The following is a 19,000-nucleotide window of genomic DNA, read 5'->3' as shown; positions in this document are numbered from 1 at the left end:
TGCACTGCAGTACTTAATGCAGCTGGTGGCCACACCAAATACTGACTGTTATTTATTTTTTTAACCCCCTTTGTTCAGGGACACATTCAATTTCTGTTAGTTACATGTCTGTGGAATTTGTTCAGTTTTTCAAAGTTGTTGAATCTTATGTTCATATAAATATTTACGTTAAATGTTCTGAAAATAAACAGTTGCCAGTGAGAGGACGTTTCTTTTTTTGCTGAGTTTATATCGCCCGCTAATGCTAGTAAAAGACCCAGTGCACTACTTGTGATTTTTTAAATGATATATTTTGGAATTCAGATTTTTCAGGGGGTGGTTCCCCCAGCTGAAAATAGTTGATGAACTCTGCTGTAGGTTGTCAATAATCAGCCAACTTATTTAGATGTTTTGGGAGAAAAAACACAAGCTACTACATAAACATTATGAAATATTGGTTAAACAAAAATGAAGCAGTTATTTGTCACGTTTTCAGTCTAATGTGCAACATATTATTTTTGTAAGATGTGATAAAATGTATTGACAGGCAGATTTTTGTAAGGCAAGTGGTATAAAGTCACAGCATTTCAGAGCAAAATGTATTTACATTACAAAATGATTTACATATTAGGGCCACATTAGCCATGGTACCCCTTAATACGCATTTCCCCCCTTTTAATTTAGCAGAGAAAAAAAATATTGAAAGACATGAAGCAAGACCAGTAGCGGTCTTCCATCCTTCTCTCTAGCAAGTGATGTTTGAAACTCAGTGGAAGCTTGAGTCATGGTTTTTATTACACAGTTTAATCAACACACAAAGCTCAAAGAGCCTCTCAGGTAATTTAATATACAGAGTTTGTTTGTGTGAGGAGCATTTTGTCCTCGCACCCAGAGCCCAAGCCTGAAGATGTTAGCCTCGAATTTCAACAATAACAAAAATGCAACCTATGAGTTATAGGGAAATAAAAACAGGTTAAACTAAGAAAACTTTCTTTAAATACCTGGTCCAAAACCTCATGTTTGTGAATGTAACGAAGGTGGTGGTCTTGGAGAAACTGAGTTTGGGTGTGTGTGTGTGTGCGTGCAAGGAACAATCTAGGCTTATGGCAATAGTGGGGGAGAGTGGATAAATTCAAGTCCTTTCATATAATTCAAGAGAAACAGACAAAAAGGCCATAACAGTTTTCCATTTTATAGCCTGCTATGATTAAAATAATTCCTTACTAGATTTTATACAAAACACACGAGTGTCCCCGGCTCAACATGTGAAACGCTTTCCTGAAATCAAGCCTATATAGCTGGGAGATCAGGAAAGAAAACAAGGTACAGTAAAAAAAAAAATCCCCCAATTTCAGACTCCCCCCCCCCAAAAGAAAGGAACAGTCCCCAAGTCATACAGATATGGAATGCTTTAAGAATGAAGAACATTTGGAGTGAGGGTGTAGGTCGGGCCCTAGGCAGGGCCCTATGGGAACGTCAGCAGGGGAGAAGAACAGCCCAGCCTGCATCAGGAATATGACCAGGAATAAGGAGGGGAGCGTGGGGTGGGTATGAAAGGAGCACAAGGGGCAAGGGGGGTACGACTGCAGTTTGAGAATATGTACACCATGGCTGCCAGGTTAAGTTGGGTGGAGAGGCCGAGGTGGGTGGATTGGTCGTGAAGGGGGGGGGGTTACAGGTGCTCTGGTTAAGGGGAGATGTGGCTCAAAGAAAGCACTCCAATGGAAACCAACAAGATCTTTTTCATTTTTTTCTCTCTTTACTTTTAAAGCTCCGCTAACATTAGCTGTAGAGGTGGTTGGTCATGATTCTACGCCAACACTACATTGCATACTTTTGTGTCCATTCCCGAGCTATTCTGTTGTACCTGAAAGCAGAGAAAAATAGTGAATTTCTGCTTCTTGAATACAGTAGGAGTCCAGATTACTATCTGTTCAACAATTTTAGCATACAGACCAATAACCAGAGGATTATCTAAAGGATCTAACATAATCCTGCAATGTTAACCACATGGACTCAAGAGGTTATAGGTCATCCTAAAGAACACCATTCTCTGAAGCTATATACTCACTTTTCCCTGTCCGTCTTGTAGATGCGGGCGATCTCAGGTACTAAGGGGTCGTCTGGGTTTGGGTCGCACAGCAGAGAGCAGATTGACAGGAGAACTGAAAGGAAGAGGTCAAGGTCCTGTTATTGGTTTAGGACTGAAGGAGAGCTGAACTTAAGAGTTACAAAAACAGACAGGAACCCCCCCGGTTTTATTCACATCCTCCATATACTGTATTGTACGGTGTACCTTTGGAGATGGTCAGGGCGGGAGACCACTGTGACCGCAGGATGTCCAGACAGATGCTGCCGTTGCTGTTGATATTTGGGTGGTAGATTCTCGTGGTAAACGCAACCTGCACACACAGAGAAACAAACAGAATGGACGTGGTTGAGTTAAGAGGAGGAAGAAATAACTCAAATGGATGAAGGGTACAGAAAGGGAGCATCACGAAACGACGCAGTTACAGCCATCACATAAAACACACGTTCAAACAAATGCATGTGTGTATGATTGACTACGACAAGTGGATGTCATCTGTAAATTCAGTGTGTGTGTGTGTGTGTACACGTATTTCTGGCTCACCTTTGGCGGTTTAAAGGGGTAGTCTGTGGGAAAGTGAATAGTCAGGAAGAATACCCCACCCTGATAAGGACTGTCATTCTGTTAGAGTAGAAGATTCAGCACCATTAGTATCAATTCAATCTTAGAGCTTCACAGGTCATTAGGAGAATGTCATCATGGTGAGATACACTGTACTATAGAAAGTAATAAAAGCTCATTTATGATAATGACTGATTGTCGTCACAGTACTTACAGGTCCCATTATCGTGGCTTGCCAGTGAAACACTGAAAGAGAGAGCAGTGAAACTGTCAGACGTATTCGGTGTAGCGAGACTGTTGAATGCTGTGAAGTCAGGATGAGTGAGGGAAAGCCCAGGGTGGGGCTGGATATTCATTCTATATGACTTATAATACCATTCCAGCAGTATCATTTTTTTTGATTAACATCATGAATGATGTCAGTGCGGTAGTTAAGCAAATGGATATTTGTATTAAAGCAATTGTTATATTGTAATCCGTCCTAAAAACACAGGGGAGTAGCCAAATGCCATCTAAAGATAAGAATGAATGTAAAGCACTCAACTAAAAAAGAACTAGAACTTCAGAACACTTTAAACAAATGCACCAATACCATCCTGAAGTAAAAATGGGGAAATGTGAGAAAATATATAAGAAATAAGAGTTTAGGACCATTATACAACCATTTTATTTGAAAGACCCAGGTTGCTACTCTAGCCTATCTGGGATGTTAGAAGCCCAAAACAAGTTTTGGACAAGGGTGACAAAAGCTCAAAATATGTCACATTTTCCTTTCAAAACAACTAGTCTACCTTGTACAACATGGAGAGCACAGGGCAGGGCTAGTATATACCAGATCAGATGGTTGCCAGAGAGTGGTTAACAGCTAGTGAATCTCAAGCAGGCAGACAAACAGTGGAATCACTTCGTTTTCTAGAGACAACACTGGTACATTAAGCCAATGCACTTCATCACCATATTCTCTGATAAGAGTAATATCAATATCATTTATCAGAAAGATATCAGATGGCCTTTGACACTTGTCTGAGTGAACCACTAATGGCTTTGAACTTCATATGTTATTATGATCAATAAATGGAATCTGAGTAAACACTGCGTAATCTCAGGCGTTAGCCTATTTGACGACAAGAGGTCTCAGAACAGCGAAACTATGTTATATTGTGCTTGTGCACAGCTTGCTACAGAGGATTACAGCTCGTGGTTGTGTTCATGTGGTATTTTATTAGGATCCCATTAGCTGTTGCCGAAAGCTGCAGCTACTCTTCCTGGGTTCTACACAAAACATGAAACACAGAACATTAATAGACAATAACAGAACTACATAAAATGTTGAAACGGCACACAGCCTACATAATACATACACACAAAATATTTAGGTCAAATAGAGGAGAGGCGTTGTGCCGTGGTGCTGCTTCATCTTTTTTTTTTTTTTTTTTTTTAAACAGGTTTGCTGTTCACTTGAGTAATATGAGAAGGGAGTTCCATGCAATAATGGCTCTATATAATGCTGTACGTTTTCTTGAATTTGTTCTGGTTTTGGGGACTGCGAAAAGACACCTGGTGGCATGTCTGGTGGGTGTGTGCGTAAGTTGACTATTTTTAAGACGTTTCTTTTAAAAAGAAGACAGATGTAGTCAGTCTCTCCTCAACTCTTAGCCAAGAGACTGGCATGGATGGTATTTATATAAGCCCTCAAATTACAATGAAGAGCAAGACATGGTGCTCTGTTCTGGGCCTACTGCAGCTTAACTAGGTCTTTCTTTACAGCACTTGACCATATGACTGGACAATAATCAAGATAAGATAAAACTAGAGCCTGCAGTACTTGCTTCTTGGAGTGCGGTGTCTTTATTATGGACAGACCTCTCACCCTCTTTACAATCATTGGGGAATAAATTATTATTATTTTGTCTCAACTTGTTCAATAGTCACGCCATTCATTAACAGATTCAGCTGACGTCTAGATTTGTACTAAACACAATGCTCTTTGTTTTAGAGATGTTCAGGACCAGTTTATTACTGGACACCCATTCCAAAACTGACTGCAACTGCTTGTTAAGGGTTTCAGTGACTTCATTAGCTGTGGTTGCTGACACATATGGTTGAATCAGCATACATGGACACAGGCTTTGTTTAATTCCAGTGGCAGGCCATTGGTAGAAATAGAAAAAAAAATAAGAGTGGAGGGCCTAGAGAGATGCCCTGCAGTACACCACACCCTACATGTTTGACATTAAAGAAAACCCTCAGTTATATTAGATGAATAGCTCTGAATGATATCGCACAGGTTGTTAAAACGAGTTCCCAACAGCAGGTTATTGTCAAAAAGGCTTCTCAATCGTTTTTACTCCCAAGCCATAAGACTCCTGAACAGGTAATCAAATGGCTCCCCGGACTATTTGCATTGTGTGCCCCCCAACCCCTCTTTTTACGCTGCTGCTGCTACTCTGTTTATCATAAATGCATGGTCACTTTAACTATACATTCATGTACATACTACCTCTATTGGGCCGACCAACCAGTGCTCCCACACATTGGCTAACCGGGCTATCTGCATTGTCCCGCCACCCACCAACCCCTCTTTTACTCTACTGCTACTCTCTGTTCACCATATATACATAGTCACTTTAACCATATGTAACTAATGTGAAATGGTGACGTCACTCGCTCTGAGACCTTGAAGTAGTTGTTCCCCTTGCTCTGCAAGGGCCGCGGCTTTTGTGGAGCGATGGGTAACGATGCTTCAAGGGTGGCTGTTGTCAATGTGTGCAGAGGGTCCCTGGTTTGAGGCCAGGTAGGGGCAAGGAGAGGGATGGAAGCTAAACTGCTACACACATCTACATCCTACCTCAATCAGCCTGACATTTCCGATGTCTAATGTAGCCTTACTACTTTTATAGCCTCGCTACTGTATAAAGCCTGTCTTTTTACTGTTCTTTTATGTCTTTACTTACCCATTGTTCACCTAATACCTTTTTTTGCACTATTGGTTAGAGTCTGTAAGTAAGCATTTCACTGTAAGGTCTGTTGTAATTCAGCGCACGTGACAAATGAACTTTGATTTAATATCAAGCGGGTGGCAGGGCAGCCGAGTGGTTAGAGCGTTGGACTAGTAACCAAATGTTTGCAAGTTCAAATCCCCGAGCTGACAAGGTACAAATCTGTCGTTCTGCCCCTGAACAGGAGGCAGTTAACCCACTATTCCTAGGCCGTCATTGTAAATAAGAATGTGTTCTTAACTGTCTTGCCTAGATAAATAAAGGTAAAAATAAATAAAAAGGCTGCACTGAAATGTAACAGTACAGCTCCCACAATCTTCTTATTATCAATTTCTTTCAACTAATCAGTTATTAGTATTAGTGCAGTACATGTTGAGTGCCCCTGTCTATAAGCAGACTATAAAGTCAGAGGAAAAGCATTGTATTTAGTCAGATATTTTTCATCCGTTTACTAAGAGCTGATAGGTCTGCTGTCGAGAACCAGTAAAGGCCACTATACCACTCTTGGGTAGCGGAATGACTTTGGCTTCCCTCCAGGCCTGAGGACAAAGATTTTCCTCTAGACTCAGATTAAAGATATGACAGATAGGATTGTAGCTGACTCTCTGGCCACTCCTCAGTAGCTTTCCATCGAAGTTGTCAATGCCATTATTGATCGATAACAATTTCTCCACTTCTCCCACACCAACTTTACAAGATTCTAACTTACAATGCTGTTCATTCTAAAAAAACAACGTTTGCCACTTTACAAATGAAATAATCATTAAAATAACTGGGAACATAAATGGTTGTCAAATGGTTGTCATAAGCAAATTGGAGTGGGTCTCAGGTGGAGGTGATATGGTCCTTGACCAGTCTCCCAAAGCACTTCATGATGACGGAAGTGAGTGCTACGGGGTAGTCGTTTAGCTCAGTCAGCCAGTCAGATGTGATTACTACATCCAATGGGTATGGATTAGGGCTGTCCCCTAAAATCTTTGTTCTTTCGACAAATCAATTGGTAGAATTTCTTTTGTGTGTATTTTTCCATACAGACATATCCTATGTGTTTTATCAAATCAACTATATGCACCAAGCTAGTCTGATGCTTTAAGCGCACTATTTGTTGAAATAAATGAGACACAAATGACTAAAAAGGAGTCCAACTGCAATTGATTTTATTGTGACGGGCTCAGACTTGCTGTGCTGTTTAATAAAAATAATAAGACAGCGAGTGACTGACCCATTGCTTCGTTCTCCTCCCTGCTGCAGCGACCACCACAGAACATCAGTGTTCATCGGGCTGTCCGTATTGCTGAAGCTGTAACATAATTACAGCCATTTGACTGGAAAGGTCTGTTAACGAAATCCCTCATTTGTTTAGGGAAAAACCATTCCCTTTTCCCTCAACCCTTGCTCTCTTTATTTGACACATACATGCACGTGACCAATAGGGCCTGACCTATATCAAATCAATCAAATGTATTTATAAACCCCTTTTCACATCAGCTGATGTCAAAGTGCAATACAGAAACCCAGCCTAAAACCCCAAACAGCAAGCAATGCAGAATTTGTATTTTATTTGTCACGTGTCCAATATAACAGGCGTAGACTTTACAGTGAAATGCTTACTTACAAGCCCTTAACCAACAATGCAGTTAAGGAAAACAAGTAAAAAAATTATTATAGAGCAGCAGTAAAATAACAGTAGCGAGGCTTTATACAGGGGGTACCGGTACAGAGTCAATATACAGGGGGTACCGGTACAGAGTCAATGTGAGGAGGCTTTATACAGGGGGTACCGGTACAGAGTCAATGTGAGGAGGCTTTATACAGGGGGTACCGGTACAGAGTCAATGTGAGGAGGCTATATACAGGGGGTACCGGTACAGAGTCAATATACAGGGGGTACCGGTACAGAGTCAATATACAGGGGGTACCGGTACAGAGTCAATGTGAGGAGGCTATATACAGGGGGTACCGGTACAGAGTCAATGTGAGGAGGCTTTATACAGGGGGTACCGGTACAGAGTCAATATACAGGGGGTACCGGTACAGAGTCAATGTGAGGAGGCTTTATACAGGGGGTACCGGTACAGAGTCAATATACAGGGGGTACCGGTACAGAGTCAATATACAGGGGGTACCGGTACAGAGTCAATGTGAGGAGGCTATATACAGGGGGTACCGGTACAGAGTCAATGTGAGGAGGCTTTATACAGGGGGTACCGGTACAGAGTCAATATACAGGGGGTACCGGTACAGAGTCAATATACAGGGGGTACCGGTACAGAGTCAATGTGAGGAGGCTATATACAGGGGGTACCGGTACAGAGTCAATGTGAGGAGGCTTTATACAGGGGGTACCGGTACAGAGTCAATGTGAGGAGGCTATATACAGGGGGTACCGGTACAGAGTCAATGTGAGGAGGCTTTATACAGGGGGTACCGGTACAGAGTCAATGTGAGGAGGCTATATACAGGGGGTACCGGTACAGAGTCAATGTGAGGAGGCTTTATACAGGGGGTACCGGTACAGAGTCAATGTGAGGAGGCTATATACAGGGGGTACCGGTACAGAGTCAATGTGAGGAGGCTTTATACAGGGGGTACCGGTACAGAGTCAATGTGAGGAGGCTATATACAGGGGGTACCGGTACAGAGTCAATGTGAGGAGGCTATATAACAGGGGGTACCAGTACAGAGTCAATGTGAGGAGGCTATATAACAGGGGGTACCGGTACAGAGTCACTGTGAGGAGGCTATATAACAGGGGGTACCAGTACAGAGTCAATGTGAGGAGGCTATATACAGGGTGTACCGGTACAGAGTCAATGTGAGGAGGCTATATACAGGGTGTACCGGTACAGAGTCAATGTGAGGAGGCTATATAACAGGGGGTACCAGTACAGAGTCAATGTGAGGAGGCTATATAACAGGGGGTACCGGTACAGAGTCAATGTGAGGAGGCTATATAACAGGGGGTACCGGTACAGAGTCAATGTGAGGAGGCTATATAACAGGGGGTACCGGTACAGAGTCAATGTGAGGAGGCTATATAACAGGGGGTACCAGTACAGAGTCAATGTGAGGAGGCTATATACAGGGGGTACCGGTACAGAGTCAATGTGAGGAGGCTATATAACAGGGGGTACCAGTACAGAGTCAATGTGAGGAGGCTATATAACAGAGGGTATCGGTACAGAGTCAATGTGCGGGAGCACCGGTTAGTCCAGGTAATATGTAGGTAGAGTTAAAGTGACTATGCATAGATAATAAACAGAGTAGCAGCAGCGTAAAAGAGGGGGTGGGGGGAACAATTAAAATAGTCTGGGTAGTCATTTGATTAGCTGTTCACGAGTTTTATGGCTTGGGGGTAGAAACTTTTAAGAAGCCGTTTGTACCGAGACTTGGTGCTCCGGTACCAATTGCCGTGTGGTAGCAGAGAGGACAGTCTATGACTAGGGAGGCTGGAGTCTGACAATTTTTAGGGTCTTCCTCTGACACAAATTCCAAACACACAACAGTCAAATGGATGCAGAGGACGTCACAAGTTGCTCCGGAGGAAAAAGGGGAAGTCAGAAGTGTGGAATAAATTTGACTAGTTGTGGAAAATACTGGAGATCAAAAAAGTAAGGTAAGAGCTGTGTGTATATTATGTGTGCAAAACAGGTGCTGTTAGATTACAATATAATCTTTGACCGTTTGGAACAATGTAAACACTAAAATAAGCGTAACAGTCTGTGGTAACGATTTTTTTGTAAAGCCATTATTACAGTAAAGACATAAAGTTACATTCATTCGTAAATGCAATTTCAGAAATGGAGCAGCTTATTTATTGTTTATGCTAATTATTCAAGGGTCGCTTTGTCATTTTATTTTAAAACTATAATGCTTGATTGATGAATGACTCGTGTGCGGTGTGATGACATGAAGGGATGAATGACTGATAGATACAGTGCCATCGGAAAGAATTCAGACCCCTTGACTTTTCTCACATTACAGCCTTACCCTAAAATATCCCCCCCATCAATCTATACACAATAGCCCCAAAATGACAGTGAAAACTTGTTTTTGCTTTGTCATTATGGGGTGTGAAGATTAATTAAATTGATGGAAAAATCAGTTTTAGATTCCTTATTCTCTTGTCAACCTTCTGTAATGTAACAAAATGTGGAAAAAGTCAAGGGGTCTGAATACTTTCCGAATGCACTATAAGTATTGAAATATAGGCCTAAATAAGTTACGGTATTAAGACTAAAGAGGATGTGCTCTTAGGCCCACAGTTCGATGGTGGTTATACAAGGCTGCTGTACTAAGCCTACTAATGATAATGACATTTCTTCTGATTATAATGATCATAATAACAATAAGGTCAAGAGAAAGGAGGGTTATTATCATTTTTTGACCATTTGGAACAGCGTGACACTAAATAAATTAGAAGTAATACCAGAGGCTGTTCTATTGAAAAAAGTGTAACGCCTTCATTACAGTAAAGCAAATATGAAAAACAGCCGAATTTGTGAAATTGTTTATCCAACATGTGGTTGCGTGAGGCTTGGTGATCACGGAATCAGTAGGGTATTAAACAAACACTCAACACAAGTAGAATCTGTCTTTATAAAGCCAGGCACATTTCACAGTTAGGCTATTGATTTTCATTTTATAAAAACAATTTAGGGGGTAGTTAAGCTATTGATTATAGACCTAATTAAGTTGGGGTTCCCTCCTCACTTTTCTTTAAAAATTAAGGCAAGGGCTGTTTTCTCATCTCCCAACTCTGCTGCTGCCACCACCACATTGTTCTCAACACCAATATGCTGGATAACTTTGCTGTTGTGCAGCAACATGGTCTAGGAAAAGGTGGCAGTTTAGGAGTGCACTGATGAGTTTCAGAACCGTGGACAGCGACCGCTATCCAACGTGGGAGAAAGCGTATGTTATAAAATAATATTTTTTATTAGTGTTGCGCCATTGTTCTTACGTAATACAACCATATACAATTTCAGTAGCATATGTCAGAGTGATGGACGTTACCATCCCCACGGCCTCCACAATGTATTAGTCCACTCAGATAGGCGCGAATCAGACAGGTGTCTTCTAAACCATGAAAGTTTTTTGCTACTGCTCGACTAAAGAAATCTTGGTCGACCAACTGTCTATCGACCAACCAATCAACTAAATAATACAGTATTAGTAAAAATGTGATCAACCCATGTGGATGATCTTGTTCCTGTAGTGTATGTAAACACCCTGGTAGATTGATTAATAACCTGAACCAGATTACAGTGAGAAGCTTTCTCTGGAGCTGACAGCTTGATGAAAGCCAGTCATTCCATACAAATGAATTCCCTTCCTGTTAAAATGACTTGGTTTTTGGTCATTTGTCAGATACAGGGAAACATGTGCAATCTGATCAATGAATTGACAATATACTGTTTATGGTGGTCACTGGTCAGGTCCAATATGGCAAGGCAGTGACAGAGTTTCATGCTGCTGCTGGCTATGATGGACATCTCACCAACCCTACTGGAGCCATAAGTAATTATTAGATTGCAGAGACTTCCTGGTACCTGGCCCAACACCAAAAGTGAAACCTAATTTGCTCCAGGGGTGCCGTACTAGTATAACTGACCCTGTAAAACAACACATTTCACTGCACCTATCCAGTGTGTGACAACAACAACATTTATGATTTATTTTTATATGCAGTCCAGATTTTCTGTGATTCTGGTTGACTGAGAAATTCCTAATAAACCAGGGTGCACCAGACTCACCACCATTTAGAAAAACTATCTGCATCTAGCCTACTTGTTTGTTTGCTTGTTACAAGACCTTTGGAGAAGCCTGAAATGACATAGTATTGTTGTGTTGCCTGATGAGGAGCTACTTACTGTCATCTCCTACTGGTCCTGCTGAACACTGGGCTGGTGGGTCCCGTGCCAAGTCATTCAACTCCTGAGAGACAGGAGTAAGTGGTTAGCAATGACAATAGTATTTGAACATATGCACCTATAGACCAATACATACACTGAGTATACAAAACATTAAGAACACCTGCTCTTTCCATAACAGACTGGCCAGGTAAATCCAAGTGAAAGCTATGATGCCTTGATGAAATCTGTTAAATCCAGGTTAAAGAATGATTTTTTAGCCTTGAGTAGGTAGTAGGTGCCAGTGACACCGGTTTGAGTGTGTTAAGAACTGCAACGCTGCTGGATTTTTTTCACACTGAATAGTTTTCTGTGTGTATCATGAATGGCCTACCACCCAAAGGACATCCATCCAATTTGACACAACTGTGGGAGGCATTGGTGTCAACATGGGCCAGCATCCCTGTGGAACACTTTTGATACCTTGTAGAATCCATGCCCCAAAAAATGAAGGTTGTTCTGAGGGCACAGTAGGTATACTCCTCATATTTGGTACACAACAACTTGATTATTCACAATGTTAAGGGGCAGCTAGATGTCCATATCAATCAAGTTCTATTGAACAGCTCAAATTGACTGTTCATCAATAAACCACACATACACCCACCCACCAAGACTGCCCTCTATACATCATGCCCTCACTAGTAATGTGACACCAGAGTTAACAACAGAACACCTAAAAACTGTAAAATGTTGTTAGATTTAACTGCCTGATATCACAATGTCATTCTACCAAGCTTTTGGTAATCGAACATGATCGAATTAAACGTTACATAACAAAACAAAAAAAATACATTTCCCAAGTCACACCTGAGAGATCCATGGTATTTAGTCAACATCATGGCAGCTATTACTGGGATTGCCTGGTACCTACGAACGTTAGCTAGCCATATTTTGTCAACATGACTACCAAACGTAATGAATCCATAACTTTAGCTTGTTAACAATGCCCCAATGTTAGCTAGCTCACTGTCACGCATTGCATCTCGATTAAAAGTACGAGTGATGACTGACAATTACATGGAATAAAAAAAGCCCATCGGGTGATCTACCCATCTAGTAAACATCCAACTAACTGGTTAGCTAGCTAGCTAGCTGCATTATGTAGCTAACTAATGTGCGAATAAAACGAGAACTCATCTTGTTAACTAGACAGTTAACGTTAGCTCACTGCCGTTTATCGGGGCCCCATTTAAATATGTGAAGTTAGTGGAGTGGAAGGCTGATATATGGAGTTAGGCGCTAGCTAGCTGCATTCGTCATGTTTTTATCTAGTTAGCTAAGTGATTACTGGATTTGTGGGACATAAAACATTACAATATAACTACCGTTAGCTAGAAATCTGACTGGATAGCTAGCAGACAACTAACGTTAGCCGCCGACTGAATTAGCCATAGCTAGCTACGTAACTAGTTACCTAAATAATGTTGTTAGCCAGCTAACTACCAATCAAACGACTATCATGTAAACCAGTTCGTTTGAATTATGCGATTATAGATATGTAAAGTACACTGATCTTCTCTTGATAAATATACATTACTAATCTAACGAGCTAACGTTAGATGGCAAACTAGTAACGTTATGAAAAAGGTGGAGGGCCCAAAAATGTGGATCGAACACCGACCGAGGCGCATTGCTTCACGGCCGTGAGCCCATTTGCCGTACTGTGGGTGACAAGCTTTTAAACACACCACATTTAACCCCGACATCATTCAGATGACACATCTAATAGAACACGTCTTAGAATATATCGCTTTTTTATTATAACTGCGAAACATTGGGCCTTTTCGTTGACTTCCTTCTTACCTTGTGAATTCTTTTCAGAGCCATTGTTGTGCTAGCGCTGTCACCGAAAATGTGTTATACTCGATTAAAATGGCGGTTGCTGTCTCTATCCGGGGGGTAACTATTCGAAATATTCCTATCTCAAATAATACCCTAGTATAATACTAAAATCACCGATTGCTATCAGAACGGGCTCACTGGTATATTGTTTTATGGCGAAACTGAAAGAGACTAACTAGAGGTAGAACCGCGTTCCTTCCTCCTACTGCAGCGGCTACCAAACCATTCACTCACACTGCTTTTACTATTGGGTGCGTTCCTCAGCCAATGCGTTATTGACTTCTGCCAGATCTTACAATGCCTGGATAAGTATTTGAAGTATCAGCTGACCAAATTATATGTTATAGCAATCTGGCAGTCGATGACGCAGTCGATGACGCTGCACGCAACCATTGTTTTAACGCATGCAACGTCTGAGCAGGGGAACGCGACCTCAGCACTTCATGCCGCGTTCCTGTACTAGTAGGAACTACAAAACTCGGAAATGTCATACCTCCTGATTCGTTGAACGCGGCACGTGTATAAACTACAACCAGTTCGTAAGTCAAATGTCCGAGTTTCTTAGTTTCGACTAGCACATGAATGCAGCAAAAGATTGCGCGCGGACAACATAGCGGTGCAATTGACGTCATTTTGGCTCTCAACAGGCGACAGGATATGAATGGGCTCGTTTGAGTAGTACCGATTGGAGAGGACAGTCCAAGAGTGAAGAGGCGGAAGTGCATCTCGATAGCCGAAAGTCAGACATTGATGAGGTTTTTCAACGTCGAGGCTCAGTCAACATGAAAGTGTTGCCATTGTTTACAAAAGTTTTTCTTTGTAATATCGAAATAAGCATGCCTCAAACCCCCCATATCACATTCTCACAAACTGTATTGTAAATATAGGTGTGTATTGTACTATCAATTGGTGAAAAGAGCCTCAAATATCACATTCAATTATAGCCTACACATGAATCAGTCCAAAGCTAAGTTGGTCACGTTTATGTGGGTCAACAAAACACCCTAATGATTGGTCACATGTCTTTTGTAAAGTTTATGCAGTCCTCATGTAGGCGCAAGTCGAACATTTTTTTATCCCCATAATGCGACACTTTGGAAGGCTGACTGAAGTGATCTGATCGAACGCGCCCAATAGTGAACGATTCGAGCCAAAATGGCTTTCATGCATATATTTTGCACTGCTGCAAGATCATGAGAGATCCTTGCAAATGGTTTACTAACACATCTCACAGCAAATGAGTTGCAATAGAAAGGGTTTGGACACACCACAATCAGGTCAAACATTATGATTCCTGTTTATGAATATGGGTTATTACATTTCTATGGGACAGTTAAACAATAAAATACATATCCCAAGGGTGAATTTTATTAAGGGATAAGGACTGGTTGACGTTCTTATCGCGAGAATATAGCACTAAAGGAAGTGTCACTGTGCAGAACGATGACTGTATGGTACAGAACAAAGTATAGCAGATAGGAGCATTCCAGTCCACCACCTCACCCGATACACAATTTTACAGAATGTCATTTTTTATCGGATGTCAAATATTCCGCATGAACTCTTTACCAATGCATGATCTGTTTTGACTTAACTTGAATTACTTTTCACATGAAACATAATAGACCTTGGTCTATTTGGAAAGCAGACTAATAATGACGGTAATGAAAATAAGATCATGCTGCTCTTATTCATGTTTATACTCGGTACTTACTCACGTGCATTATATGCTGTTAATTTATTGTGTTTCAGTTGATATTGCGTCTCTACACCCCACTATCCTAAACCAGGTTTAAAGAAGACAGGGTGTGCACTACCAGGCACTACCGCTTGCGCCATAAATGTTCATATAGAGGACGAGTGTAGTGCACTTATGTGGCCCAGGGGACAGAGAGGCTATTACTATTTGTGCTGGATCTTCACCTAATGTTATGGAAAGAAAATATCTGCCGCTGTATACAGAGGGCTGCTTGCAGTAACCTGTACCCAGTGTGCATTCTCACAAAAAAGAAATCAGACATACCACTGCATGTGGGCATTGTATTTGTGTATTTATTGGTAGGCATATGTAGCCTATACCCTAAACGTGATGCCCTTTATAGATGTGTGATGCTTCCACAATAATGAATATGCTCTCCTCTGAGCTCTGAGGCAGATCCCCAATAGGGACAGATCCCCTAAAATAAAATAAATTAGCCTATTGTCATGAACACACGCACACTCACACACACACACACACACACACACACACACACACACACACACACACACACACACACACACACACACACACACACACACACACACACACACACACACACACACACACACACACACACATTCATACATTCACACATCGGTAATAACATAATATCAGGGGGTTGGTTCGTAGGACGAAAGGGGGAAGCCCCGCATTAGAACCTCCACCGGATGGCGGTATGAGGCAGTCCCTACATAAGGCAGAGTGTGTGCGTGGGAGTTCCTCCTTTCGCCATTCCGGGGTGTCGCCGCACCACAGAGCGCACCGAGGGAGTCCTGCGAAGAGAGGCAGCCCAGTACGCTCCAGGCCTCTTCACACCTTCATCCAGGCCACACGGTTCCCCAGCATGCCCCAGAAGACAGGTATCCGCTCATTATTTCCCCAGAGACCCGCCGCAGACCTCCCCAGCAGCCCCGTTTGAAAGATTACGGCGACACCGAGGGATGCTACTGCAGCAAACGCACCCCGCAACTGCAAACATTCTCGACGTCTGCCCGAGGACCAGATACATTTGGTTGGCCCCTGACAGAAGCCCCCGAGGATGTCCGACAGCGGTGCGAGCATGAACTCCGACGATCGGCCGGTTAAAAGTACGCACAATTATATAATGATGCTTATGCGTTATTGTTTTGGATCATTGGCTTTGCATTGGCTGCAAACATGGCTGCAATAATGTCGATATGTGATTGCCGATATGTGATTGCATGTGTGTGTGTATCCCCCTTTCTCCCCCCTTTTAATTTATCCCCCAATAATAAAACAAAACACTCCAAGGATATTGGATGTTGAGTCACTGATGAAACAGCAACATAGTCGAGCTATGGATGCCAGTGTTTGATGATTGACACTGTCACCCCTTTGAGTCCTCAGCAAATATGTTTTAGGTTCTGAATGCCGAGAAGGTGCTACGACCTGTGCACTATGAGGAAATACCCCTTTATTTCTTATTGTGGGGAATGTCTCTCCGCACGCACTGAGTGACATGGTGATGCTGCATGAGCTCGCTTTATTCGCCCGGTGCCTTGTGGTATTCTGAAGTCGGCCTACATGTACCCACCAGGGAGAGAGAGCGCGCGCGCAGAGAGAGAGAGAGAGAGAGAGTGTGTGTGTGTGTGTGTGTGTGAGAGAGAGAGAGAGAGAGAGAGAGAGAGAGAGAGAGAGAGAGAGAGGGAGAGAGTGTGTGTGTGTGTGTGAGAGAGAGAGAGAGAGAGAGAGAGTGTGTGTGTGTGTGTGAGAGAGAGAGAGAGTGCGCGCGCGCAAGAGAGAGAGAGAGGGAGAGTGTGTGTGTGTGTGTGTGTGTGTGAGAGAGAGAGAGAGAGAGAGAGAGAGAGAGAGAGTGAGAATAGCATCTCTTTCCAATGAAAAAATTCTGGCAGTTTGACGATGACAGCGAAAGGAAGACTCAAAGGTAAAATTATAATTGGTTACATTGTCTGTTTTGCTTAATTTACGGGTCTAAGGCCTGTATGTAGGCTATTAGATGTTGATGAAATGGGTAGGTGTCACGAGTTAAGAAATGGATCCGTGGAAGTGATGATGTGAATAGAGGATATGTTTTGGGACTTGCCATTTATCTATCCCTGAACCATTTTTAGTGAGGTCCCTTGCGTAGGCGTTATCGGAGTGTTCACAGCCATGACGTTAACTGCTGTGAGAGCTCTACAGCTTGGTCTACGTTGTCGATGTCTAGATGCATTTTTATGCAAATTTGACTCACACCGCCAGGCAATTTATTCTTTTAATTGTTTTTAGGATACAACTTGCAAGGTAGAAGAGACTAGATTCGGTTCCATATATGGATTTAATATGGTAGCTCATAATGTCATTCATCCTGTCATTCATCCTATTTTTGTGGGTTTGAAACGTAATATACTGCATATGTCGCGTTATTAACGTTTCTCCCTCATGCTACATTATGCCTAAGGAAATTATGTGCATCTGCACAAATTGCGCGCGTAAGGTCTCACTTTCCTCACTATTCTATTTGTATTTGCCTCCCCGGATCATTCTGTCTCACTGAGAGCCAAATGAGAGACAAAATGGAGTTTCGGAATGCTTAGTTGCGTATCAGCATATTGTATGTAGCCTATTGCGTTCATTAAAGCAGTATATCATGCTTTTATTGCATCATTAGATTATGGAATATTTAATGTGTTTATGAAGAGCGGCTTTTACGCGTTGGCGGCATCAGACGAGGTTCAGCGAGCCTTAGTACACAGTATCTGCACAGACTGTCATGTTTATCGGGGTCACAACAACCCTGGCAGTGTGTGGACTGTGTACACGTAGTCACATGCAACGATGCATAACTGGGAGATTATCACCGGTTTCTGGTGTGGGAAAAAAGGGGGACGCGGGACAGATTGACACTCGGTCGGGAAAGCCCGGGTTTTCCGTGTGGGGCGCGTTTGGCTGAGTGTATGTGCACGTGCGCCGCGCGTGCATGTACATGCGCGTGCGTGTTGGAACGCAGCTGGGCAGTGTGCTATAGTGCTCATCTGTAATAGTAAACTGAACAGCAGTATGCAAACCCATACACACATAATCTAGCTCAATGCCACTGTGAGAAGCGTATATAAAGGCCTTTAGTTAAATGAGTGCAGTTTTTCTACAGTAGGCCTATGAAAGGTGAGGGAGTCCAGACGATAGCTTTGTTACATCTAGAAATGGGTGTGTGTAGGCTACTGTAGATGGACTAGGAGAGCGTGGGATAGGATGGAGGGATCAGGACGATTTGGAAGAGAGAGAGCACAACGGCAGATGAATGGAGGCACTGAACCGGGACGGAGTGCTCGCTTGGTGAGAGGCAGGAGAGGAAAGCGAGTATGTGACAGGTACATTGAGGAGTTGAAGTAGATGAGGAGAGAGAGAGAGAAAGAGATGGAGGATTGTATGATGTAGGCTAATGGACAGACAGAATCTCAGAGGACCAATAGGATCTTCTGATCCTATGGACTTTAACCAATCTAATGGCTCAGATTTGCAAACCGTTCTCACCAGATTTTATATGAAAGACTTGTGATCTTCAATCCTGGTGAACCACACAATGTGCAGGATTTTGTTCCAGCCCAGCACTAACACACATATGTGATTAAACTAATCAACTATCATCAAAGCCCTCGATTTGGCCTGCCTATTGACATTTAGAGTTTGCAGGAAAAGGACCGAAGGTTAGGACACAAGGAATGGAGGGAAGACTATTGAGGAAGAGCCCGAGTCACCTTTCCTCACAGGCCTTGCATGTAAACGTTAATAAAAACTTTGTTTCTATCCATGGCCATACTAGTGCTCTCCTCATGGTCCATTTTCTGAGGAAAGTTGCTACTAACCCAGCTGTCTTTTATTTCTCTAGTGA

General features: G+C 42.4%; 2 protein-coding genes across 3 annotated transcripts in view; one reads left to right on the top strand and one right to left on the bottom strand.

Annotated features, from left to right (window-relative positions):
• Window positions 1–756: 756 nt before the first annotated feature.
• LOC135526590 (ubiquitin-conjugating enzyme E2 D2) lies at window positions 757–13,652 on the bottom strand. The gene is made up of 7 exons (XM_064955099.1): window positions 13,347–13,652; window positions 11,502–11,565; window positions 2,844–2,875; window positions 2,612–2,689; window positions 2,276–2,381; window positions 2,051–2,144; window positions 757–1,846 (listed from the first exon to the last, which is right to left on the bottom strand). Exons 1-7 carry the CDS (start codon window positions 13,368–13,370, stop codon window positions 1,801–1,803), a joined length of 444 nt encoding a protein of 147 aa, XP_064811171.1. The 5' UTR covers window positions 13,371–13,652; the 3' UTR covers window positions 757–1,800.
• A 2,121-nt stretch (window positions 13,653–15,773) lies between these two features.
• The window catches only part of LOC135526589 (protein phosphatase 3 catalytic subunit alpha-like), a 48,152-nt gene continuing 44,925 nt past the window's right edge, over window positions 15,774–19,000 (top strand). Inside the window, exon 1 of one of the 2 annotated variants that reach the window (XM_064955092.1) lies at window positions 15,774–16,235. In XM_064955092.1, coding sequence (XP_064811164.1) covers window positions 16,187–16,235 — 49 coding nt within the window. In that variant the 5' untranslated portion in view covers window positions 15,774–16,186. Of the gene's footprint in view, window positions 16,236–16,894; window positions 17,054–19,000 lie in introns of those variants that run through there. The other variant, XM_064955095.1, reaches the window with a different exon arrangement.

This window comes from Oncorhynchus masou, chromosome 32, assembly GCF_036934945.1.
Source record: "Oncorhynchus masou masou isolate Uvic2021 chromosome 32, UVic_Omas_1.1, whole genome shotgun sequence".
Lineage (NCBI taxonomy): Eukaryota > Metazoa > Chordata > Actinopteri > Salmoniformes > Salmonidae > Oncorhynchus > Oncorhynchus masou.
This window is presented reverse-complemented; position numbering and strand designations above follow the sequence as displayed.

Bases quoted from the DNA above. Each gene is read 5' to 3' on its own strand.
- LOC135526590 (XM_064955099.1), bottom strand. From the start codon at position 13,370: ATGGCTCTGAAAAGAATTCACAAG. The intron at 2,876-11,501 runs GTAAGTAGCTCC...TCTCTCTTTCAG, and splicing joins AGGACCAGTAGGAGATGACA to TGTTTCACTGGCAAGCCACG. The intron at 1,847-2,050 runs GTGAGTATATAG...CTCTGCTTTCAG, and splicing joins TACAAGACGGACAGGGAAAA to GTACAACAGAATAGCTCGGG.